Source organism: Lepidochelys kempii, chromosome 27 (assembly GCF_965140285.1).
Source record: "Lepidochelys kempii isolate rLepKem1 chromosome 27, rLepKem1.hap1, whole genome shotgun sequence".
NCBI lineage: Eukaryota > Metazoa > Chordata > Testudines > Cheloniidae > Lepidochelys > Lepidochelys kempii.
In genome coordinates this window covers 8,624,064-8,648,722 of record NC_136406.1, presented here as the reverse complement: position 1 = coordinate 8,648,722, position 24,659 = coordinate 8,624,064, and the positions used below count along the sequence as shown (strand labels likewise).

Below are 24,659 nucleotides of genomic sequence, written 5' to 3'. Positions count from 1 at the left end.
TGATTAAAGGATTAGAAAACCTGCCTTATAGAGACATACCTAAGGAGCTCAACCTATTTAGCTTAACAAAGAGAAGGTTAATGCGTGACTTGATTACTGTCTGTAAATACCTGCTTGGGGAACAAATATTAAATAATGGGCTCTTCAGTCTAGCAGAGAGTTATAATATGATCCAATGGCTGGAAGTTAAACTAGACAAATTCATACTGGAAATAAGGCATACATTTTTTTTTTTTTAACAATGAGAGTAATTAACCATTGGAACAACTTACTAAGGGTCATGGTGGATTCTCTATCACTAACAATTTTAAAATCAAGTTTAGATGTTTTTCTAAAATATTTGTTCTAGGAATTATTTTGGGGCAGTTCTATGGCCTCTGTTATTTAGGTCAGACTGGATGACCACAAATGGTTCCTTCTGGCCTTGGAATCTATGAAGCTCATTTTTACATATAAGCAATATTTAAGCTTGGTCCTGAAAACGGCTGCTTTCCTGAATCAGGGCCAGAAAACCAAGTTATAAAATTGATAAATAAATATTCTAGGCTCAGCTGACCAAATTCAACCATCCCAAATTCCAGCCCCCAAATCTTCCAACTCTTATTGAGGAAACCCCAGAACGCTGGCTCCAAGTCTGACATACCTCATAAACTGGTGGAACTGGCTGTCAAAATATAAATACCCCCTTTGAAAAATGTGCACTGCTCATTGACTGAGATTTAAAGAGAAAAACAAACAAACAGCCGCCTCACTCTAGGGGCAGCAAAAATCAATCTGTAAGGTCCCTTGACTATCTGCAGAGCAGCCATTAACAAACACTCACAACTCCATCAACTGGGTGATAGCAGAGACGGGACACACACAAGCAGAGAGGAAGGCTAAATCTGAGTCCAGCTCCTCAGGACCATTAGGGACCCAAGGTAAAAAAAACCTTGCATTTGCCAATGGAAAAAAAAAGAAAAACATTGATGGGGAAAGGATTTTTATTTCCAAGTTTCTAGAAGGATCTTACAAAACATGGAGAGTTAAAAAAAACCCACATATAATTGATATGGTCAGGGTCCTTTTAAGCATTTCTTCACATTATTCTGACGGTGATAGGAAATACCATTTAACTGTGTATGAATTTTTTCGGTAATCCCAATCACTGCCAACTGATTACATGAATCTTTCCACGCAGAATTTCCACTAGATTGTGCAGTTCTGAGTTTGTTATTTCGCCTTGAAAGAAAAAGAATTGATCAGAAACCTAAAAAAACCCTTTAAAAAAAAGTGCTGTAATCCCCTGCTATTTCAGTACAGGGACCCCCCTGAGCTCTGCAGCCCCAACCAGCAGCACCACCTTCCTTTTCCAGCCCGGGGCCCCCCCACAGCTATGCCAGCAGACCTCTATACAGACTAAGCAACCCTCCTGCTATTTGAGTTCGGAAGATCACTAGGGAAGAGGCTGCCAATGCTAACAGTGTTGTTTTGTGTGTGTGATGTACCTAAATGCCCACTGGGGATTAGGATGAGATCAGCACATTCATCTTCATCCTCATCAGGTTTTTCCACCTAGATCTTCAAAGCTGAAAGGCTAGTGCATTCGTCCGCTGAGCCACACAGCTCCCCCCCCCCAACGTCTGCGTACAAACAAACAGCTCTGAATTGGACAAATCCTCAGGAAATAAGCACAGAGAAAGCCACAACAAAGCAATGGAAGTGGGGCAGTTCCATTATCTGTAAATTGCCCCTCACTGTGGACTATTGTGGCAGATTTTAGACACCATCCAAAATAAACAAAAACCAACCAAAAAGACAAAAACTAAAAAAAACCCCAAGAAAACAGTTTTACAAACACTTAATTTCCAGCTTAAGTGAAATCAACAAATTTTAAAATTCATACAGGTGCCATAATAATTAGAGTAACGAAAATTAGCTATTTCCCATTGTCTTTAGAACAACAAAAATTCAAGCCTCGGAGGCAGAGGGCTAAAATCAAATGTCTCTTACAGGGGCATGCTGTCTCGCTTCAGAGATGTTGACGGCCTCCTTTACGTCCCATTCCTATCAGAGATCACCCCTCAAGGGCTGAATGTCTCTCGCTGTCTCCAGTCATCTGGTATCCCAACTCTGGCAAAGCGTTTGTCGCTGAAGCCAGATGGTGGAGTGGAAAAGCTGAGCTCCATTCCTGGCTTCTTCCCCAGGAAACCCAGGCTTCTCTTATTGCACAGCTCAAAAGCATGAAAGAAGGGTATTGGCCATGCATTGCCTTCCTCCTTCCTAGCTACACTTAACACATGAAACAGGCAACCACAAACTCCCCGGCCATCTGTGTAAAGAAAGGCATGTATTCAGCACGCATTCAATACAGTATGGCGAGACGCTGTCATTTCCCTTTAAAAGACCCAAACATCCAAAATCAAGCCCACCCCACTTTTATTCCAGTCCGAATGAGGCAACCAATTCCAAACACAACAGAAAACAAACTAAACGCTCTGGGTTGTTTCTCCCAAGAAACATGATTGGTCTGAAAGTCAGCAGAGATTAACAGCAGAATGACTGGTATGGAATGGTCCATGCTGGGGATGGAGGGGAACAGAGAGAGAGAGAGAGACTGAGGCTATTAGTCTGGCAGCTCTGCGGCTGGGTACTGGAAGAGGGAGAGCAGTGAGTGTACGGGAATGCTAAACTGTATTATACAGGTTTCAGAGTAGCAGCCGTGTTAGTCTGTATCCGCAAAAAGAAAAGGAGTACTTGTGGCACCTTAGAGACTAACAAATTTATTTCAGCATAAGCTTTCGCGAGCTACAGCTCATGTCATCAGATGCATTCCAACCACTAGGTGGCGCTATGTGTAAAATACCTTATTTAAATGAACCTCAGTCATATCTGGCAGAGCATTAAAGGATCTTCGGATGAACACATCTGATATGTATAAGCAAACTCTGTAGCCATATCTGGTACAGAAGAACATGACCTGGTGACAGGAGTAAAATAAGAACAGAAACAGAAAGAAAACAGCAACAAAGGTTTCAAATAGAAGGAACAAAGCAACAAAGGTTGCAGGATCTCAATGCCCCAGAGAACTTCAGCTTTGACCAACCTTCACAATGGACAGACTAAAAACAATATTTTCCAAGTTTCACATTGCTACCAAGCTCTACAAGGAAACTGATGATATACAGGTATCTTCTTTAATTTATGCTATGGGGAAACAAGCAGAACATATCTTTAAATCCTTTGACTTTACTGAAGACAAAGATGACCATGAAAGGGTTCTGGCTATGTTTGATGCATACTCTATACCTCAGAGAAACGTGGCTTACAAAAGAGCATTGTTTTCACCAGAGAATTCAAGAACCAGGGGAAAATATTGAATGCTTTATAAGAGCTCTGCATACAATGGCTGAAAACTGTAATTTTGGAAATGCAAAATATGAAAATATCAGAGACAGGCTAGCTACTGGGTTAACAGATTAAAAACCTTTCACTGCAGCTACAACTGAAGAGAGATTTAACCCTAGCCACAGCAATACAGAGAGCAAAGTATTCTGAGCTGGTAAGACAGCAAAACCCAGAACAAGTTGACAAATTTGAAAAACCTACTGGCTTAGAAACTGTAAAAAGACACTTGAGTGCTAAAAGTCATCATCACAAAACTCCTGAAGCAGGGAGAAAGAACTTCCAGGCTAAGAGGGACAAATTCCAGCCTACATGCACACGATGTGGACAAAGTCATATCCCAAGAGATGATGCACATCTAACTAGAGGCACACAGTGTAATAAATGCAGGAAATCTGGACATTTTCCAGCTATTTGCTGCACCAAAGCAATCAGGGAGGTGACTCATATTACAGACAATCAAGAGCCATGGTTTCTGGGATCTACCACTTGTGATGACACAGAACCTGCTTGGAGAGTGAAACTGAATATTCATAGTAAGACTATTGACTTTAAAATTGATGCAGGAGCTGATGTCACAGTCATCGCACAAGAGACATACAATCACCTTCCACACCTCTCAGAGCTCAGGTCACCTGACACAGCTATGACTAGCCCTGGCAGTATTCTGAACTGCATGAACCAGTTCACCACAGAAACAACATGACAGCCATGATAGGCCTAGTGAGAAAGGTAGAAGAACTCAATGGAGGATTTGACGATATTGGACTTTTGAGAGGCGATCCAGTATAAATCAACTTAAGAAACAATGCCGAACCATACAGTGTACAAGCATCTCGACCAGACAGACCTGGCAAGAGACTAGCTGCAGATTTATGTGAATTCAGAGGACATCATTACCTGGTCATTGTGGACTATTTTTCCAGATATAAAGAAATAATGTACTTGAAAAACAGAACATGTAGCTGGGTTATCGAGGAACTGAAGTGCACTTTTGCTCACTTCAGTATTTCAGGACAACTAGTGATGGACAATGGACCACAATCCACTGCAGCAGAATTTAAGTCATTCCAAACAAAATATGATTTTGATCATATTACTAGCATCCCACTTTACCCACAAGTGAATGGAGAGATGAGAGAGCTTTACAGGCAGACAGGAAAGTCCTACAGCAGGAAGATCTATTCACTGCTTTTCTGAGTTACAAATCAGCAACAGCAGCTACTGGATACAGTCCAGCACAATTGCTGATGGGAAGACAACTCACAACTTCTGTTCCAACTTTGGAAAAGAACATATTCCCGAAGTGGCCACACATCAAGAGAGTAGCCAAAGTGGACAAAAAGGCTAAAAGAGCTTATGAACACTTTTACAACAAAGGTCACCCAGAGAGCTGCCAGGTCGAGAACCTGGTGACTGTTCATATCAAATTGGATGGAGAAAAAGGGTGGGCAAGTCCAGCTGCCGTAAAAAAAAAGAGTTCAGCGCCCAGATCATGTGTAACCGAGACCGACAGTGGAGAGTTCAACAGAAATCGTTGACATCTGCAGTTTGTTCCTCAGAAAGAACAATCAACAGAGCAAACTCTGCACATGGCAGATGCAGGAGGACTCCTCAAAGATTCCAAACCTACCATTGCCAGTTGCTGCAACTAACAGCCAGCCAGCTGACCAAGTGTTACGTGTTTGGGTTGTGTAATTAGAAGAACAGTATGATTCGGAGGCACTTAGATTGATATGTACTGAACTTCAAAGACAAAGGGATAGTTTAAATATTGTAAATGTAGGAATGTAGAACTTAATGGGGGTGAAGTCATGGGAATGATCAACTGTTACACTGCTCAGCCACCACACGGCAGTGTGTGTAAAATACCTGATTTAAACGCATGTCAACCATCGCTGGCAGAGCATTAAAGGAATGTATAATGAACACATCTGCTGTGTGTAAGGAAGCTCTGTAGCCAGTTCATATCTGGCACAGGAACATTTTTATAGAGTCAGGGGCCTTTCATTCCTTACTCTGAGCTTCCTGTCAGAAATCTGCAATCAGACCCACACTGACCGGGCTGCTTAGTGGCTCAAGTTTCATTGTAGCCTAGCAGCTTTGGGCATAAGCCACTTATTGGCACATGAGACAAAGCGGGTGAGCTCATCTTCCAGTTCTCTAAATCATTCAGGCAAGGTAGAAGTGGCTCTGTTTGAGTCCACGGGAGAGGAGAGATGGGGATGGGCAAAGGATTCCGTCTCTGACACCCTAATGGAATAAATATAATTTGCACCGTGACATGATGAGAAGTCGCAGGAAAAACGGCAGGGTGGGAATGAAGACTAAGTGGAAAACCATTCCCTTGCAGCCTCCCCCCCACGCCCCAATCAGACACAGTGCTAGAAGAGAAGGGAGTGCTCACACCTTTGTATCTGGTGGGGGGGATGGGAAAGGAGGGCCTCTGATCTGATCCCAGGGGAGTTAGTGGGATGCCCATGCTGCCATTGCTGGAGGGAACGTGGGCCATGGCCATGCTCTGCTAACTGAGAGGGATGCAGTAACCCAGGGAGGTGTGATGGAGATAGCTCAGACCCAGACGCTTGGGGAGGGGTGGGGAACCCTCCCACCTAGATAAGTGGAGGGGGAAGGGTTGGGTTTAGAGACTGCTCACCTGGGAGGAAGTTCTCTCTGGACACCAGCCTGTCTCCTATGTGGTCTCGGGGAGCCAGTCCAGAGAGCCACATAATGGCCCTAAATGCTCGTGGTTATTAGTACCTCAGGGTCGCAGGTGCCTTGGCTCCTGTGTAGGTCTCTGAAAGGCTCTAACTGGGTGATGCTCTGCCCTCCCGCTGCAGCCTAGAGACCGCCTTCCCCGAACTCCCATGGGTGTTGCAAACCCTGTTGACCTCCCAGGGGATGCGAGAGGGAGACGCGGCTGGCCCCCCTGTGTTTGATTTCCTGGTGACAAAGGCCCTCGTTCCACCCCAAACCCTTTTTGGCTCTTCCCTGTCCCAGCCGCAGTGATTCTGCTGTTGTCCTTTGCTGACCTTGTGTATTTGGTGTGGAGATAGTGTGCCTGGTGCTCTCAGCCCCTCCCCCTTCCCCCCAACTCCCCCCATTAGTCTTGCTGTTCATTCATCTCCATGTCAGACACCAGAATGTTCTTCTCGGCAGATTCACTGGGGCTGGAGGTGGTGCGGCTGTATCGGGCGCTCTCAAAGGTGCCCCGCTCGGAGCTCCGCCGGCGCTTGTACAGGTAGACGGCGAGGGCGATCAAAGCACACAGCGCTAGTGCGGAGAGGACAACCACAGCAATGGCGGTCGTGTTGTCTGGGAGAGCTGAGGGAGAGGGGAAAAGCACATGAAACCCACACCACTAGGCCCAATCCTGGTCACCGTCTCCACTGAACTGAGGGGAAGCTAAGCACAGCAAGGGGAGCGGGCTTGCCCAAGGTCACCACAGCCAAGTCAGTGGCAGAGCAGGGCATAGGACCCAGGTGTCCTGTCTCCAAGTCCTGTGCATCAGCTCCTGCAAACTTTCCCAGACATGTGGGTTAGGCTTCTCCAGCTCATAAGAGGGGTAGGCCAGGGCACTGCAACAGAGACAGCTCCCACGGCTCAGAGGTTGGGAGGTAGGCCCCCAAAGCAGAGGTGGTTCCCGGGAGGACTGTGGGGGCGTCTTTTTCCATGGCTGTAGTGCCTGGTTCCACTCAACGTGCCGTACCCCTCTCTGCCAACCCGCAGCGCCTGGACGCCCTGGATCCCAGCCGCGGATGGAAGCCTTTCCTCTCCGTCTGGGAGAGGAATGATAGGAGCAAGGGAGCGGTGTGCACACACAGTCTCCAGCCACAGAAATCAAGTGTGGCCCCTGCCCTGGGGAATTCACAGGGAAAGCTCTTAACCCAAAGGCGACCCTGGCAAGCCTGCCAAGATATGGGCACAGCAGCAGATGGCAAACACGATGACTCCTGCTGGTATTAATAGGAACCAGGCTGCCAGGCCCTGGTACTCCCTTTGTCCCATACAACTCCAGGAACTGGGGCTGGACAGAACAAGGCCTTATGCCCATGTTGATCTGTGACCCTGCTGTGCCACTCACCTGATCGGGAGAAGCTGCTCTCCTCAACTGCAAGGGGAATGAAGAGAGAGACAGATCAGTAGCCTGCCAGAGTGTCCTTCCTTGCAGACCCATTATTGCCAGTGGGGAAGGGTGTGTTCCTCCCCTGCCGCCCAACCCTGCCTGCTACAGCGGGGGCAAATGGCTGCTGCAATACAGAATACGTGCCCAATCTACGCATTGCCTCATCTCTCTTCCTGGACTGGCACTCAACCTGGACCCCCCCGAGCCCACCCCACACCACAGAGTCCCTGGCGCCCCCCGAGCCTGCCCCGCACGTGCCGAGACCCTGGCACCCCATGTGCCTGCTCTGCACCCGCCGAGTCCCTGGCTCCCCCTGTGCCTGGGGTGACAGTCCTGCAGGGAGGTAGGTGCTTTCACCTGAAACCCACAATGTGAAGCGTAGGGGACAATTTCCTGGTGCAAGTGCTAGAGGAGCCAACTAGGGGGGGGAGCTTTTCTTGACCTGCTGCTCACAAACCGGGAAGAATTAGTAGGGGAAGCAAAAGTGGATGGGAATCTGGGAGGCAGTGACCATGAGTTGGTTGAGTTCAGGATCCTGACACAGGGAAGAAAGGTAAGCAGCAGGATACGGACCCTGGACTTCAGGAAAGCAGACTTCGACTCCCTCAGGGAACGGATGGGTAGGATCCCCTGGGGGACTAACATGAAGGGGAAAGGAGGCCAGGAGAGCTGGCTGTATTTCAAGGAATCCCTGTTGAGGTTACAGGTACAAACCATCCCGATGTGTCGAAAGAATAGTAAGTATGGCAGGCGACCAGCTTGGCTTAACGGTGAAATCCTAGCGGATCTTAAGCATAAAAAAGAAGCTTACAAGAAGTGGAAGGTTGGACATATGACCAGGGAAGAGTATAAAAATATTGCTCGGGCATGTAGGAATGAAATTAGGAGGGCCAAATCGCACCTGGAGCTGCAGCTAGCGAGAGATGTTAAGAGTAACAAGAAGGGTTTCTTCAGGTATGTTGGCAACAAGAAGAAAGCCAAGGAAAGTGTGGTCCCCTTAATGAATGAGGGAGGCAACCTAGTGACAGAGGATGTGGAAAAAGCTAATGTACTCAATGCTTTTTTTGCCTCTGTCTTCACGAACAAGGTCAGCTCCCAGACTGCTGTGCTGGGCATCACAACATGGGGAATAGATGGCCAGCCCTCTGTGGAGAAAGAGGTGGTTAGGGACTATTTAGAAAAATTGGACGTGCACAAGTCCATGGGGCCGGATGAGTTGCATCCGAGAGTGCTAAAGGAACTGGCGGCTGTGATTGCAGAGCCATTGGCCATTATCTTTGAAAACTCGTGGCGAACGGGGGACGTCCCGGATGACTGGAAAAAGGCTAATGTAGTGCCAATCTTTAAAAAAGGGAAGAAGGAGGATCCTGGGAACTACAGGCCAGTCAGCCTCACTTCAGTCCCCGGAAAAATCATGGAGCAGGTCCTCAAAGAATCAATCCTGAAGCACTTACATGAAAGGAAAGTGATCAGGAACAGTCAGCATGGATTCACCAAGGGAAGGTCATGCCTGACTAATCTAATCGCCTTCTATGATGAGATTACTGGTTCTGTGGATGAAGGGAAAGCAGTGGATGTATTGTATCTTGACTTTAACAAAGCTTTTGACACGGTCTCTCACAGTATTCTTGTCAGCAAGTTAAAGAAGTATGGGCTGGATGAATGCACTATAAGGTGGGTAGAAAGTTGGCTAGATTGTCGGGCTCAACGGGTAGTGATCAATGGCTCCATGTCTAGTTGGCAGCCAGTGTCAAGTGGAATGCCCCAGGGGTCGGTCCTGGGGCTGGTTTTGTTCAATACCTTCATAAATGATCTGGAGGATGGTGGATTGCACTCTCAGCAAATTTGCGGATGATACTAAACTGGGAGGAGTGGTAGATACGCTGGAGGGCAGGGATAGGATACAGAGGGACCTAGACAAATTGGAGGATTGGGCCAAAAGAAATCTGATGAGGTTCAATAAGGATAAGTGCAGGGTCCTGCACTTAGGACGGAAGAACCCAATGCACAGCTACAGACTAGGGACCAAATGGCTAGGCAGCAGTTCTGCGGAAAAGGACCTAGGGGTTACAGTGGACGAGAAGCTGGATATGAGTCAGCAGTGTGCCCTTTTTGCCAAGAAGGCCAATGGCATTTTGGGATGTATAAGTAGGGGCATAGCGAGCAGATCGAGGGATGTGATCGTCCCCCTCTATTCGACATTGGTGAGGCCTCATCTGGAGTACTGTGTCCAGTTTTGGGCCCCACACTACAAGAAGGATGTGGATAAATTGGAGAGAGTCCAGCGAAGGGCAAAAAAAATGATTAGGGGTCTGGAACACATGAGTTATGAGGAGAGGCTGAGGGAACTGGGATTGTTTAGTCTGCAGAAGAGAAGAATGAGGGGGGATTTGATAGCTGCTTTCAATTACCTGAGAGGTAGTTCCAGGGAGGATGGTTCTAGACTATTCTCTGTGGTGGAAGAGGACAGGACAAGGAGTAATGGTCTCAAGTTGCAGTGGGGGAGGTTTAGGTTGGATATTAGGAAAAACTTTTTCACTAGGAGGGTGGTGAAACACTGGAATGCGTTGCCTAGGGAGGTGGTGGAATCTCCTTCCTTAGAAGTTTTTAAGGTCAGGCTTGACAAAGCCCTGGCTGGGATGATTTAATTGGGTATGGGTCCTGCTTTTGAGCAGGGGGTTGGACTAGATGACCTCCTGAGGTCCCTTCCAACCCTGATATTCTATGATTCTAAGACTCCTTGGCCCAGTGCCAGTGCTGGGTGTAAGCAGACTCCCCAAGGGGCCCCCATTTGAGTTTTTAGTATGTATTATGGGGTGCCCAAAGTATTCCTATTAGGGACCCCAATGGGCTAGCACCACCTCTGCCTGGGCCTGATGTTGTTTATGTTGCTTCTGAGCCCAGGAAGATCTGCCAGGTCTTTTGGATGCACCAGAGCATGGCGCAAACGGCCATTTTCACAGGCTAAGAAGCCCGCTGGATACTGGGGACTTGAAAACTCCAGAATGAGCTGGCTGTCAGAAGGGTACAGACAGGACAAGAGTATGTATCCTAACCCTGGGCTCCGTGCACTGCTCCGCCGATACCCGTCAATCCTCCTCCATGGCCCTGGCTATTCCAACCCTGGGTCCCCACCTAGCTCTGCCAACGCCCCTCAAACCTACTCCACGGCCCCGGCTATTCCAACCCTGGGTCCCCACCCAGCTCCGCCGACGCTCCTCAACCCTCCTCCACGGCCCCGGCTATTCCAACCCAGAGTTCTCACCCAGCTCCGCCAATGCCCTTCAATCCTCCTCCATGGCCCCGGCTACTCCAACCCTGGGTCCCCACCCAGCTCCGCCGACGCCCCGCAACCCTCCTCCATGGCCCTTTCTATTCTGACCCTGGGTCCCCACCCAGCTCTGCTGATGCACCTCAGTCCTTATCTGCTATTCCCCACCCACAGCTCTGCTATTACAATTCAATCTGACCTGCCGCAGCTCTTACATGTTAATCCTGCACTTCTCCGGCACAAAGGCTGGCAACTGCACTGAGCTGCACTCTGGGTGCGGAGGACAAGGTGCTATGAAGTACCATGCCCCCGCCCAAACTCCTCTAACCAGGCTTTGAGGCCAGGTCCCCAGAGACAGAAAATCAATCAGCACCTGAGCCCCAGAGCGATTTACTCTACCCCGGCAGGCGGTTCTCTTGATCTCAAACTCTCTCTCTGTTTGAAGTGAAAGCCACCAAGCCAAGTCAGCCAGCTTCCTGGGGCCTCTTACCTCGGGGGATCTTACAAATGACCCCCATGGTGACATTAGAGCAGGAGCCCAGGTGCCACACCCCGTTACTGCTCTGGATCCAGTAGCAGCTGTTCTGGCTGAGCATGCTGGGTCCAGTGTCATGCTGGCCCCAGTTGGAGTAGTTCATGGCTGTGTTGTCGTGCCAAACCAAAGTGCCTCCTAAGAGAAGGGAAGAAACCATTACAGAGGGCTACAAGGGCAGCCAGAACCTGGCCCAGCTCAGAGCCACGGTGCTGGTGCCTTGTCAGGACACCTATCTAGTGTCACACGGGAGCAGGCCGCTGCTGCCTTCATTTTTGGTATGACAGAGCAGACTGTTGATTCTACAGTTCCCAGCATCCAATGCTCTATTCTGATGTGAGCAGCAGCTGGCAGAGTCTATAGGTTCCAGCAGGATGAGCTGAGTGGCCTGGCCATGTTGAACACGGGGACTGGTCATCTCCAAAGAGCTATAAGCTGCACTTCAGAGCAACATGGGCTGCCCTTGGCCCATGAGCTGCCCTTTGACAGTGTTGAATCCCAGCACCATATCCAGTGTGGCCTGGAGGTCCCCTTAGATCAGCCCTGCAGGTGATCCAGACAGGTCAGAGACACTGTCCCAGGCCAAGCTCTCCCTTGGGAGACTGGACTGGGACTGCAAACGTCCAGCCACTCCTTTGTCTCACTTCCCCTGGGACTGACACAGCAAAGCCCTCTACCCCAAAGTGCCTAGAGCTACGCAGGCCACTGCATGCAGAAGACACATCTTCCCCCAGAGAAACGGGTAACAGGATTGGTGCAGGCCTACAAGAGTGCCTGGCTTCCACATACATGGGCTCTTTGATACGTGCAATTCCCTAGGCACTCATTCACCACAGTGCATCGCTGATGACAGTAACACTGAGCCCAGATCTAGCAATTCCCCTCTGTAGATCTCCAAACACTTCAGTCCAGGAGGGACAGTGCCATTATCCCCATTCGTGCAGACAGAAAAATGGAGGCAAATAATGGAAGAGCTGGGAACAGCGCCGAGCTGTCCAGACTCCCAGTCCAGTGCTCCACCCATGGGGCCATGCCGCCTCCTGACACCAGTGATCTGCTGTGAAGTCAGAAGCGCTGCTCCTACCTCTCCAGTTTCTAAAAACTCTGGAGCCAGACAAATCACTCCCTTTGTAACGTGTTTCTTTTACCTTTCGGGTTAAACGTCATCCCCAACCAGGCGCCCTTGGATTGGCTCTCGTAGGCTTGGAGATGCTCCCAAACGAACACGTTCTCTGTCTCATCCTGGATGGACAGCACCGTGCCACCAGCTGCGGAGGAAAAGGCACACCAGAGGAACGTTACGGGGCCAGCCGCTCAGAGGAAGGGAAGCGCAGCCTGCAGGTGCTGGGTCTTGCTCCAGGGGCTTTGCTGAGACCTGACAGGAAGGGGCCTTTGTTTAAGTAGATCCAATGCCCAGCAATGGTTCCACAGACAATCAGCAGGGGCGTGCAGAGCCTCAGCTGGTGTAAAATGCCTGGAACGTTCCACGCAGGTCATCAGAGCTCTGACAATTTACATCTGCTGAGGATCTGCCCCATAGCCCTGTGAGAAGAAGTGATTATTGAAAGGATTGGTTGATCACACACTGAACACATGGAGATTCGACCTGAGAGTGACTGAAGTGGGGAAGCACCCAGGAGAGAGATACACAAGGGCATTGGGCCAGGAGAAAGGGGGGTGGAGGTTAATTTATACTGACCATGAGGGACCGCAAGCGCTGGAGTCCGTGGAACTGGCTCTGCATGGGAAGGGGTGGAAGCTGCACTGCTTGAGGTATTTGAAATGAACTGGACAATTCACTGGCAGGAACGTTACAGGGAACAAGTCTGCCTGGGCAGTGGGTGGAGCCCACGATCTAATGGGTCTTAACCATCTTGTATTCCTAGGCTCACATGGTCGGGCTCGCTGCACTCGAACCTCATTCGTACCTTTTTGGCATCTCTTTATGGCGTCCTTCTGTCCCAGAGTGACCTCCATGTGGAAAGTGTAGCAGTGATTCCTAAAGGGGATCCAGGAGGAATCCTCCACTGACTTGGGACAGCTCCCACTGTAACTCCACTTGTGTGACCGGGGGGACCCTGCAAAGGAGCCGAAGCATGGGTAAGGAGTTTTTCTTTTCCCTGGAGGTCCCCTCTCTGCCCCACCACCACTCCGTGTCTTCCCACCTCTGCTCCGCACCCTCCTGAGGCCGCTGCCTGCTCGGTGCTCTCTGCCCTCCCCCCAATCAGCTAATCGGGGGTGCGCCAAACAGCTGATCGGTGGCACCGCCAAACAGCTGTGGCTGGATCAGAGAGAGCACCCCAAGGGGGAGGGAGGAGGAAGAGACCAAACACCTCTGTCCAGGCAAACATTGCAAGCAGGAGCATTGCTGATGACCCACCAGTGCTAGAGTTTAGGTCTTGTCTGTGCCCTGCCTTGCATGGATGGGCAAGGCGGGGGGACGGGGGAACGAGCAAGAGAAGACACAGGCCATGTCTGGAACACCTTCCTGCCAGGCCAGCTCCTCTAGGTCCCACAGGGCATCCCATCCCAGTGCAGAGCGGCTGCCACACCGTGCGCTCCCTGGATGGATTCCTGCTGCTCAGCCTGCAACCCGCCCAGCCAGGGGCTCAGAAACCACAGCTCGGCCTGCAAGCAGCATCCCACGGTCTGCAGCTGCCCAGCAGAGCGGCACCAAGGGTGCCCGATGTGTTTCTTCCCCTTGCTTCCCCTGCGTCTCCTCTGCTCCCAGGTGGTCGGCGCACACACCTGTGTTGACCTTGCAGATAGCCCCTTGCAATTTGGTGTCACAACCAGCTGTCCGCCACGTCCCATCCATGTCCATGTAGGAGCAGCCCGTGACCTGCTGAGGCTCCCCGTCCTGCCAGTTGACATAGGACAGGCTCTCTTCTGTGAACCACGAGTAGCTCCGGCCTCCCTGAAAACCACCGATAAGGGGGAAGGCTCAGGGGCAGCTCAGAGCACAACCCCTCCCCTCCCCTCCACCGGCCCTCGAGGAGACAAGCCCCCCTCTCCTACCTCCTCATTGGCCAGGCCGATCCAAAGAGGGGCCCGCAAGCTGCTGATGGCCTGGGTGAGGTAGGCCTGGGTGTAGGGATCCAGCACACTGGCCAGCGTGGCGTTGCGGGTCTCGCACAGCAGCAGGGCCTCCTGCCACTTCAGGGGTTTCCGCAGGATGCGGTAGGTGCTGTTGAGGTAGGAGAGCGGGGAGCTGGGGGAGGGGGGATAGCTGGTCCGGGATGAGCTCAGAGTTGGGTCTGGGGAAGGAAAGAGACACAGTCAGATCTCTATCCAGAGTCCCTCTTTGCACTGGTGCGATGCCCCTCGGCACTGCCACAGGGCATCCCATCCCAGTATGGGAGTGGGCCCTGGGGAGCGGGCAGCAACGAGACCATGTGAAAACGCCCCCGTTGGTAACTGTCGTACCAGCTCAGGGCAAAACACGCTGCTGAACGGACAGCAAAATGTCCCACCCCCGGCAGGCGACATCCAGGTCCAGAAGAGAAGGCAGCCACCAGCTGCAGGTTTTTGTTCAAAGCAGGAGCCAGGCTGAGGAGTGTGCGTGTGAGCATGGGTTGGGGAATCCCAGCCCGGGGGCACATTCAGAGTCTCACAGTTGTGACTGTTTAGCACATGAGGATCCGGGCCCCAAGGTTGCTGCCCACACGCAGAGCGAGATGTGGGGCAGCTCATGGACTCCGGTGGAGCTGAGTGCGTTGCAAACGCAGCCCGAGTGGGACAGAATATATTTTGCATCGTGTTAAGGAGACAGGCAGGCACGTGGGAGCTAAGAGGCAGGTTGCTGAGACATGTGGGGAGGGCCGTGGTGCGTTTTGATGCTGAGCGGTCCAGCACCATGTCAGAGATGGGTTTAGCTGGACCTGGCACAGTATTAGAGCTGGGCCCAAAGCCACGGGCTTGGGTCAGGATCTGAAAGCAAACCTGTCCTACGTTCCAGGGGGTGCATGTTTGGTGCCTGTATTTGGGCTCCAACTAGGGTGACCAGACAGCAAATGTGAAAAATCGGGGCAGGGGTTGGGGGGTAATAGGAGCCTATATAAGAAAAAGACCCCAAAATTGGGATTGTCCCTATAAAATCGGGACATCTGGTCACCCTAGCTCCAACCCAGCCCTGCACAGAGCAACTCAGTGGCACGCTGAGATACCCCGGGGAGGGGTGTTCTCGAAACGGTGGCTGAGTTCCTTTGCAGCGTATTGTGGGACACACTCAGCCTGACAGACGTGCCAGCACACGGACAGCCTGGCGCCTGGGTGGCACAGAGGCATCTGCACTGATCCTTTCCCCAGCATCTTGGCTCGCATTACAAGAGAATTGGGACCGTCAGCCCCACAAGTGTGGCTGGTACCAGAGAACCCAGGCAAAGCACACGCTGCCCAGAGAAGCTGGATGCCGACAGCTGGGCGCAGAGCTGATCTGGCAGCAGCGAAGCCCAGCTGCAGCCAGTGACCCAACAGAAGCAGCACGTAGGGGGCCGTGATGCCAGGTCACCAGGGGCTTGTTTCTGACCTGAACCCGCCCCGCCTTCTCTGCAGTAGGTGCCATGGGCAGGGCACCTGCACATGCCCGGTGCTGTCGGCCCCTCTCCCCTACCTATGCTACGTTGGCAGATGTAGCCATGCTTCTCCTCCAGGCAGTTCCTGTCGTCCCAGCGGCCAGTGAAGTGGGGAGGGGAGCCGTGCCAAACCATCGCGCAGTTAGTCTACAAACAGAAGCCAGAGAGGTCAGTGCTGCCTCTGCAAGCCCTGCTCCGCTCGGAGGAGCGGGGGTGGCTGGACGAGTGGCAAAGGCAGCCGGGCTGTGTGTCCAGGGGTGGGTATGTTATCATTACGAGTAATGGTATCCTGAGCCCAGGCCCTGAAACTGTCCCTGGGAGCGGAAAGGATCCTGGCGCCACATTCAGTTCAGGCTGCCTGGCACTGTTACGGCAGCCAAAGCAGGTGGAGAGAGCTGGCTGACTGGGGAGGGCAGCTCCATGGCCAGAACATCGCCAAGTCTCTGCTCCCTTCCTGGTGCAGCAGCCACCTGAAGATGCACTAGGTGGTGCTGGGAGCCAAACCAGACTGCTGCCAGCCTCCGGACTGGGGTGGGGAGAGGGGACAGGAGATAAACCCCAACCCCGCCCCTAGGCCACTAAATGCAGCCAGGGATCCAGCCTGTAGAGTGCTCCTGGGCACATCATTCCTACCTATCTCCCGGACCTTCAGACCCCATTTAACTGCCCTGGCGGCAGCACGGTGAGAGAGACAGGGTAGCTAGAGAGGGACACTGCCCCACCCCACTGCCAATGCAGGCTGATCCCTAAGGCGTATTTTCCCCCACTCTGTCCAGTCCCCTTTTAAACCTCCCAAGACGCAAGGCTCCCTCCCCAGACCCGTGGGAGATGGTTCCACAGCCCGACAGCCTCCACCATCAGGACCCATTTTCCAGGGTCTCATCCATGTTTCCCTTTGCTCATTGTTCATCCCAGATGCCTAGGTATTCACCCTCACCGGGCTGCTGTCAATGCTCCTCTCCCGGCCTGGGGGTTCGCATCCTTCACAGACTTGCCGATGATCACCTCTCCATTTTTAGCCATTGTATAGCCAAGCAGAGCTGCCAGGACTGAGTCATCCTATTGGCCAGGGCTTCTGCAAACCTCTAATTAGGGATCAGGAGGAGACCTCCCTGAGATTGTCTACGGGGTTCTTGCTCCTCCCTCTGAAGCTGGCCAGTGTTGGGGATGGGATACAGGGCTAGCTGGCCCCATGCTGGGCTCCGATCTAGGAATTCCTACTTTCCACCCACGCCCCAGCAGCCAGGCTGAAAGCAACAGGCTGGAATAGTCCAGAGAGAAAGGGGCCCAGGGAGTCGCTCACCGGTTTGTCGTTCACTGTGGAGGTGCCGTACCCGGAGGGCTCCCCTGGGGCCCAGTTGACGTATCGGAGAGGTTCCGATTCCACCCACTGGAACTCCTGCTTGGCATCGTGGAGGCCGAGCCAAAGGTTAAAGGTCACATTGGGAAGGATGGACGTTATAAAAGCTGAAAGATGAAAATACAGGGGAAGGAAGGAACCAGCTGATCAGCGGCAGAGTCACGGGGCACTGCCGAAAGCACATGCTCCTGACCCCTCTGTCTGCAGGTTCTGCACCTGGCTGGTCTCAGGGCCACAGGCCAGCTGTTAGACCAAGCTCCTCACAGGCAGCCCTTGGGGTCCTATGATGCCCTGAAACTGCCCAGCCCTGGCAGAAGAAGAGAGGCCCCAGGGGGACACCCTACCTTGCTCTAGGTGGTTGGAGATGGTGGCCAGCACAGAGCCCTGGCTCTCACATGCTCGCTTCGCTTCCTGCCACTTCACCTGCTCAGCCTTGTCGTGGCCCTTGATGCTGAAACACTGGGCAAGGCCCGAGGGCAGACGAGAGAGACATTCAGGAGGCGTTTCCCAGCCCAGCAAGCAACGCACCCACCCGCCTCCCCTTCGCCGCCACACTCACTCCCCTTCCTTGTGCTCCTGGGAACTTGTCTGAATTACTAGTTGTCTAGGAGCCCAGTTACAGATCAGAACCCCGATGTGCTGGGTGCGGTACAAACAGAACAAGAATGACCTCCGCCAGTATACCCCCTTACAAACCCGCACACAGACGCACCTATTCCCCACCTTAACCCCCACCCACATATTGCCCTTCCCCAACTGGCCACAGACATACCTTGTATCCTCCCCACTTACCTACACACACACACTCCTCTCTCCTACACACACACGTGCGCGCGCACACACACAAAACTCCTCTCCTGTCCAGTACCCAATGTAGTATTTCACTTTCCTCAGTCCCACAGCCAGGTCGTGGAAAGCCCCAGCAACGCTGCCCCTAGAGGCTCCTAAACCGCCCCTGGGAGATCCTGGGCCCTTTGCACAAGCGCAGGAATATGCAGAAATGTAAGCAGACGCACGTGGAGGGGACAGACAAGACAGACGAACGTTGCATCTGCAGGCCTCCTGGAATACCTTGTTGATGAACGGGATCCAACCCCATGCGCAGCCACCAGGAACGGGAGTAGGCAGTGGTGGCAGAGAGGGCTTCACAGCAGTGATGTTACTCCGTTTGCAGATATACGGCAGAGCAGTTAGACACTTCTGGTCCCCCCAGTCCTCTTCAGAGAAAAGGAGAGAGCATGCGACTTTCCTCTACGTGGTCCAGGCAGCCAATGGAATGTAACTCCCTCGTCTGGAAGGGGCTTTGCTATTGCAATGGCCTTGGTGCCTCCAGCATACCAGCTACCTCGAATATTAACCTCAGTTTGGTACATCTGTACCGGATGTGTGCAGAGGGGACGGGTGTGTAGGGGGTGTCTGTCATGTAAGACTCACATGTATAGTCTATGGTGGTTACATGGGACTTGGAGTCAGGACTTGATTTCTAGCTCTGCCAATGACCTACTGGGCAAGCCACTTAGACCCAGTCTCCCTGCCCCCTGGGCTGACTCTCAGAGGCACCTAGCACCCGCAGCTCCCATTGACTTCACTGGTGGGTGCTCAGCACCTCTGAGAATCAGGACCAAGGTGTCTCCAGGCTGGGCTCCCAAAAAATCAGAGGCCACTTATGAAAATGTTGGTTCCCCCCACACCCCCATCTCTGTGCCTTAGCTCCCCCATCAGTGAATCGGGGATCATGGTACTGAGCCACGGGGCCGGAGGGGCTGCCAGCGGGGTCACTGACGAGTGCCCGTGGTGCTTTGAGATAGCTGCCCTGATAGTGCGGCCATTCGCCTACACGTACAAACCTCTCACCTCTGCTGGCTGTCATGTACACGCACTTCTTCTCCTTGCTGATCGGCCGCGGCTTGCCCGGCGCCCAGAAGATGAAGTTCAGGAGGGAGCCGTCGGACCACCTGGGGAAGGCAAGGGCGGGAAGGGTCAGCAGCTGCACGTGAAAGAGGGTGGAAGGCACAGCGAGTGGGAGACGAGGCTACCAAGCAGGCAGGCTCTCACGCACTCGGAGGAGGGGTCTGAGAAGCAGAATGCCCAGAGCCAGGGGACGGCAGGATTCCTGCAGCGCAGGCTCCTTGCTGGGCAGCTCCCCCTGTGCCCCCTGCTGCTGCCCATTCAGCTGAGTGCACGCACCTGGCGTGTGCCGCTTATAATCAAGAGGGTGGGCTTCAAAGCAGCCAGTGTGGTGGAACAGCTGAGGAATAATTCTGCTCCCATCCAACCCAGGGGAGCCTGGTCACTGACTGCCATGGAGATGGGACCAGGAGCGAGGGTGTGTGCAGGTACCGCTACTGCCCCCTGCTGGTGGCTCAGGCAGACCTGCTCAAGCATGTGGCTGGAGCATCTATTCCACTCCCAGGCCAGGCACCACCCAGTGCAGACCCCCTGCCCAGGGGAGCTCCCAGACTAATGTTAGACAAGACGTGTCCAGTGAGAGGAGAGCGGGGAAGGGGAGTAGGGGTGGAGACTCTGTGTTTACACCGTGAAGGCTCATGCATAGCACCACAGACCACCTGGGCGAATTCTGACTCCTGGGGCAGAAGGTTTAATACCCCATCAACTGAGTGCAGCCCACATCTGCTCAGCATGGCACACGGGCCCTCTTCTAACAGTGGTTTAATTTCCTGCAGAGCTCCATGAGCCTGTCATAGGCTTAGCCAATGGAGGCTGGCTGTTTAGCTCAGCAGCAGAGGCTCCTGCTTCAAGACACAGGTGTGATGCCCAGGGCCGATGGCCCACCCGGGGTGCGACACTGCTCTTGCTGTAAAGAAACTCGCAGCAGCAGCTGCTTGAAGGAGTGTTGCAGCCTGTTTGGGGGTGCTGATGGGAGCACAGCAACGGCACTCTGACCAAGCAGGGTTGGTGTGGACGAAGGCGGGGGGCGAGAAAGATCTGAATACAAGCAGAGGAGGAGATAGCCAGGCTTGCTTTCCTCATGACTGGAGCTGGCTTTTTAGCATTGGCCACTTTGCTCTCTGGGCTGGAGAGGCTCCGCGCTCAGTCTCTAGGGGGGAGACAGCTTTTCTAGACCACTCTTCAGGGAGTGAGCCAGGAGCTGCCTTTCTGCTCTCCCAGACTCACATGCAATTTTCACTGAAGTCAGCAGGGGGGGCAGGTGCCTACCTGAGGGCAGAATGTTGACACACCCGCCCCCATCCTCCTCCAGCTAAGGCATTTCCAGCTGGGATGAGCTGAGGAGTCCCAAGCCCTGCCCCAGTGTCCTCACCACAGCTGGAATTTGGGGTTGCTGGTTGGATTTGCACTGAAACACAATCCTTTTTACAGGAGAGAAGGAGAGCAGGATGCATGGGGAAAGAGGGGGGGAGAGACTCACTTGAATCGCCCGTCGTTTTCGTAGGTGTGCAGCCCGATCCACCAGTGCTGCTCCTGGCCCCTGGAGAACTGGGGAATCCAAACATGGGGCACGTCAGCATCGCTGACAGAGCTGAGAGAAGAGCAAATCCAGCAGGGCCCCATTCACTTACTGCCTTCTCCGCCGGGGCCTACAGGAGTTGCCTGAGCCCGGCCCTCAGTTTGGGCTGCGGCCAACAGTTTCCCCAGGCCTAGAACCTAGCATGGGTGCCCCATGGCTATTGCAGGCTAGCTGGGTGATGAGCTGTGTCCAGCCTCCCCTTCCCTCCCAGACCCTGCAGTGCCTTCCTCAAAAGGGGAAGATGCTCAGTACCCACCCCCCCTCCTCCTCCTTCCTTCTCTTCATACAGCAGCTTGGGAGAACCAATAAGATGCTTTTGCTGGTGCCAGTCAGTGGCTTCATGCACTAGCCTGTGCAATGCACCACAGCCCTAAGACCAAGCCAGGATCAAACTCTGCTCTCAGTTACACAGGTAAATCCAGTAACTCTGCTGGCGTCAGCTGATGCCCTGTGAAATTACACCATTGAAACCCTGCTCTGGCTTTAATGATGGGAAGGGAACATTTTCCACAACTGTGCAGACCTGCTTCCTGCTGAACAACAGGGCTCAGAGACACGCAGTTGTCCAAGGATGCCCCATGCTTGGCTACATTCTCCTACCTTCTTCAGGCTCTGGCCCAAAAAATCCAGCTCGGCTTGGTTATGAACAGACACCAATTCAGCTTGAAACCAGGTGCAGATCCGCTGAGCCTGCACCCAGGTCGAGTGATGCTCAAAGAATTTGTATTCTGCATCCTGATATTTCACCCACTCTTTGCTGCCTGTGGACACAGAAGCACAGACAAGATGAGGCTGTGCATAGTGATGCTGGCTCAGCTGGCGGGCAGGCAGCCGGGCAAAACAGTGACAGAGAGAGGAGAGAATCTGCTCTTACAGTAACAGGCCTATCAGCAGCCCTCTGTGCTGCCTCCTTTGCATCTGTCACCCTTGCCACAGGTGCTGGAATGCAACCAGCAAGGGGTTCTCCCTTTGGCAAGCTGGAGACATTTTAGTGCTGGGAGAACCTGACGGCAGCAACGAACAGTGGAGCATATGCTGTGCGAGCTAGTGCCCCTCACACCTGATCTGCAGTCCCTCCTGCTGTTCCAGCTCTGGGATCTTCCCACAGCACTGTTCAGGCCCCTCAATCCTGATCTCCAGCATCCTGCGTTAGTCCACTCCTGGCCCTTCTCCCCCAGCTCGGCTGTTGGCCCTCCAGCAGAAGCTACTGTCCTATTGCAGTCTTGCCTTCACCACTCCCTTGTCAGTTCTGCCAATTTCCCTTACTTCTGACCGGCAGCGGTCTCTGCTGCTCTAGACTCAGGCCCCCCAGCAGCACGGCTCTGCCGATGCACTTCAGTCCCGCCCCACGGCGTGCCCTGCTATTCCAGCCCTCCCACTTGCCGCCCTGCTCCGCTGATTCTGCGCTGCTCTTCCGCCCCCTCTGCACCACTGGGGTTCTGGGGCAGAGCGCTCTAAGCAAGTCTTGCTGCATGGTGATCGGGTCATGCTGACAAAGGCACGTTCGGGGTGAGGGGGAGGGCAAATGCCTCGCACTTTGGCTCCTCCCTTGCACTTCAATCTGGGGCTCACAGGGTGGGTGGTTAGCCCACGGCTCCCATGCTCCTGGGCACAGAACGAGCCCAAGGGTGCCCTGGGTTGCTCTCCAATGGGATCAATGCATGTTTGTGGCTGAGGGCATTTATCCACCAACGCCATCCCTGGTTCTGGCACTGCGCAGCTGCTGGCCCTTACTGAACGGCAGTGACATCCAGGCCAAGGCTGAGCAAACCCTTAGGGGCGGGTCAAAATCTGCGGGGGGGAGCAGCACACTCCTCTGACAGACAAAGCTCTCCGTGCATTCCATGGGAGTTCGCCTGCAGAAGGAAGGCCGGGTTCTGTGTTGTCCTTGTTACACCTTCAGCACAGCTGTGCCCATGTGGTGCCTGGCCAGTTTGGGAAGGATGACAACACCCCTTGCTCTGGGCGCCTCAGGATTGTACAATGGCCCCTCCAGAGACACACCCAAATATTTAGCCTCTTTCCAAATTCTGCATTCTAGCTTTCCAGCCCAGTAACCCTTGGGGACAACTGTACCCCGTGCCTCGAGAAGAGCTGCCTGCTTGGCTTAGTAATTCTGTCACTTTGGGTTATGGCCCAGAGCCCACCCTCCCTGCCACTGATGAGACTGTGGTGCCCAGCAGACCAAATTCACTCCTGGTACAAGTGGGAGAATTCTAGTGACTTCCCTAGGGTTGCGCCTCCTTACACGATGGGTGAATTTTGTCCATCGGACATCCAGCTCTCTTTGCTGAGACATCCGTCCATTTCACCCACAACCTGCTTGTTTCATTAATGCCATTTGCAAAACTTTACATACAGTTTGGAGAAAGACTAGTCTTGTGGCTGGAATGCAGGTCTGGGAGCCAGGACTCCTGGGTCCTTGTGCGATGCTGAGCACGTCACGCTGCTGCTGTGTGCCTCGGTTTCCCCCTCTGTAAAACGGGGCCAGCGATACTGACCGAGCTCCGAGGGGGTTTCTGAGGCTTTGCTCATTAACGTTGTTGGGTGGGAGGCACCATGGAAGGACACACACGTCCACACAGTGGAGACAGATGCTTCACTGGACAGGCACTCAGTCATACAAGGTGGATGCAAACAGGGGAGATGTGCACAAGAGACAGACTCTTCCCAGACACACGCACACGCCACAAGATGCACACACACAACACATGCCCTCAGGATGCGGGCACGCTCATCGGGGGAGGCAGACAGCAGCGGATGTGCAGAGACTCCAATGTGTAGGAAAACCTCCAGGAGATGATTCAATAACACACCTTGGGTGGGGATCTCTGGCTCCTTCACATCAGCACCTGTTCAAAAACAGAGAAGAAGGGGGATGAGGGAGGGATGAGCGATGCTCCTGAATTCAGCTCAGCTCCTGCCTGTGGGCCTCAGATGCTTTCCCCCTTTATGTTCAGGACTGCGCCACGTCTGAAGAATCCACTCAGACTGATTTCAATTAAATAAAAGTGACTTCCCAAGCCAAGTGGTTTTGGCCGGCAGCAGCTTCCTCTGGCTTTCATACCAGTTCTGAATTATGGATCACCTGCTTCTGGAGCCTGCTGACATTCTCGTGCTCTGCTGTCCAGGACCAGAGAGGGGGATGCATATGGATAATGACTTCTAATCCCAGGGATATCAGAGCACTGCAGCAGCTGTTGGCACATGCAGGGAGTCTGAGGTGATGGGAGGGAGAAGGGGAATCTTTATTTCATGAAGTTGGAGCTGGTGAAAGGTGCGGGAGAGACGCCCCCCTATGAATCCACAGGGCAAGCATTTCATGGACAACAGCAGCGGCAGCTTTACACAGCCACTGCCTGCAACCCTGACCGGGAGTCACGCCGGCCAGAATTCAAAAGCAATCAGCACTCCCAGCTGTGGCTAGCTTTTCCCAATTGCTCGGCACCCAGCGTGCTGAGGCCTTATGAAAAATCTGGCCATAAACCACACCATGGGCGGGGGGCTGAAGGGCGGTGCTGGGGGTTGAGGACTTGGGGGGAAATCTACCCCTCATTTGGGTGCCTAAAAGTGAACTGAGCTCTTTGGAAAATTTGTCCCTTGGTGTCTACTGGAGATTTGAGCAATTTAGCAAGTGGACCGAGGCCCCCTACATTTTTTGAAGACAGGCCACTGAGGAGCTCTCAGATTGCTGGTAATGACTTTGGGCCAGTGCCAACCTGCCCTGGAGTGCAAGCCAGACTCCAAACATGAACGACTCCAAGTGCCAGACTCAGTCCCCTCAGCCAGCCAGCTCCCTGCGAATCGACCAAGGGTTCCAGTTTTTGCTCCGGCAACAGTGTCCTCAGAAACCCCCAGATTTGCTATTCTGTCTGAAGGGGCATGAAGCATTGGGAAGATGGAAGTGACAGAAGTGCATCAAGCA

General features: G+C 52.9%; 1 protein-coding gene and 1 long non-coding RNA gene across 3 annotated transcripts in view; both read right to left on the bottom strand.

The window, feature by feature from the left end:
- LOC140903955 (uncharacterized) overlaps positions 1-6,447 on the bottom strand; it is a 72,150-nt gene extending 65,703 nt beyond the window's left edge. For both annotated transcript variants that reach the window (XR_012156392.2, XR_012156393.2), the window contains exon 1: positions 1,993-6,447. This is a non-coding gene — a long non-coding RNA (uncharacterized LOC140903955). The remainder of the gene's footprint in view (positions 1-1,992) is intronic.
- A 40-nt stretch (positions 6,448-6,487) lies between these two features.
- The window catches only part of MRC2 (mannose receptor C-type 2), a 91,660-nt gene continuing 73,488 nt past the window's right edge, over positions 6,488-24,659 (bottom strand). The window contains exons 16-30 of the mRNA XM_073326006.2: positions 23,551-23,586; positions 21,335-21,495; positions 20,636-20,703; positions 19,102-19,202; positions 18,319-18,464; positions 17,592-17,706; positions 17,191-17,354; positions 15,926-16,034; positions 14,332-14,570; positions 14,062-14,230; positions 13,242-13,391; positions 12,462-12,581; positions 11,272-11,451; positions 7,469-7,495; positions 6,488-6,708 (exon numbers count right to left, since the gene is read on the bottom strand). Of these exons, the coding sequence (XP_073182107.2) occupies positions 6,488-6,708; positions 7,469-7,495; positions 11,272-11,451; positions 12,462-12,581; positions 13,242-13,391; positions 14,062-14,230; positions 14,332-14,570; positions 15,926-16,034; positions 17,191-17,354; positions 17,592-17,706; positions 18,319-18,464; positions 19,102-19,202; positions 20,636-20,703; positions 21,335-21,495; positions 23,551-23,586 (2,006 nt within the window). The remainder of the gene's footprint in view (positions 6,709-7,468; positions 7,496-11,271; positions 11,452-12,461; positions 12,582-13,241; positions 13,392-14,061; positions 14,231-14,331; positions 14,571-15,925; positions 16,035-17,190; positions 17,355-17,591; positions 17,707-18,318; positions 18,465-19,101; positions 19,203-20,635; positions 20,704-21,334; positions 21,496-23,550; positions 23,587-24,659) is intronic.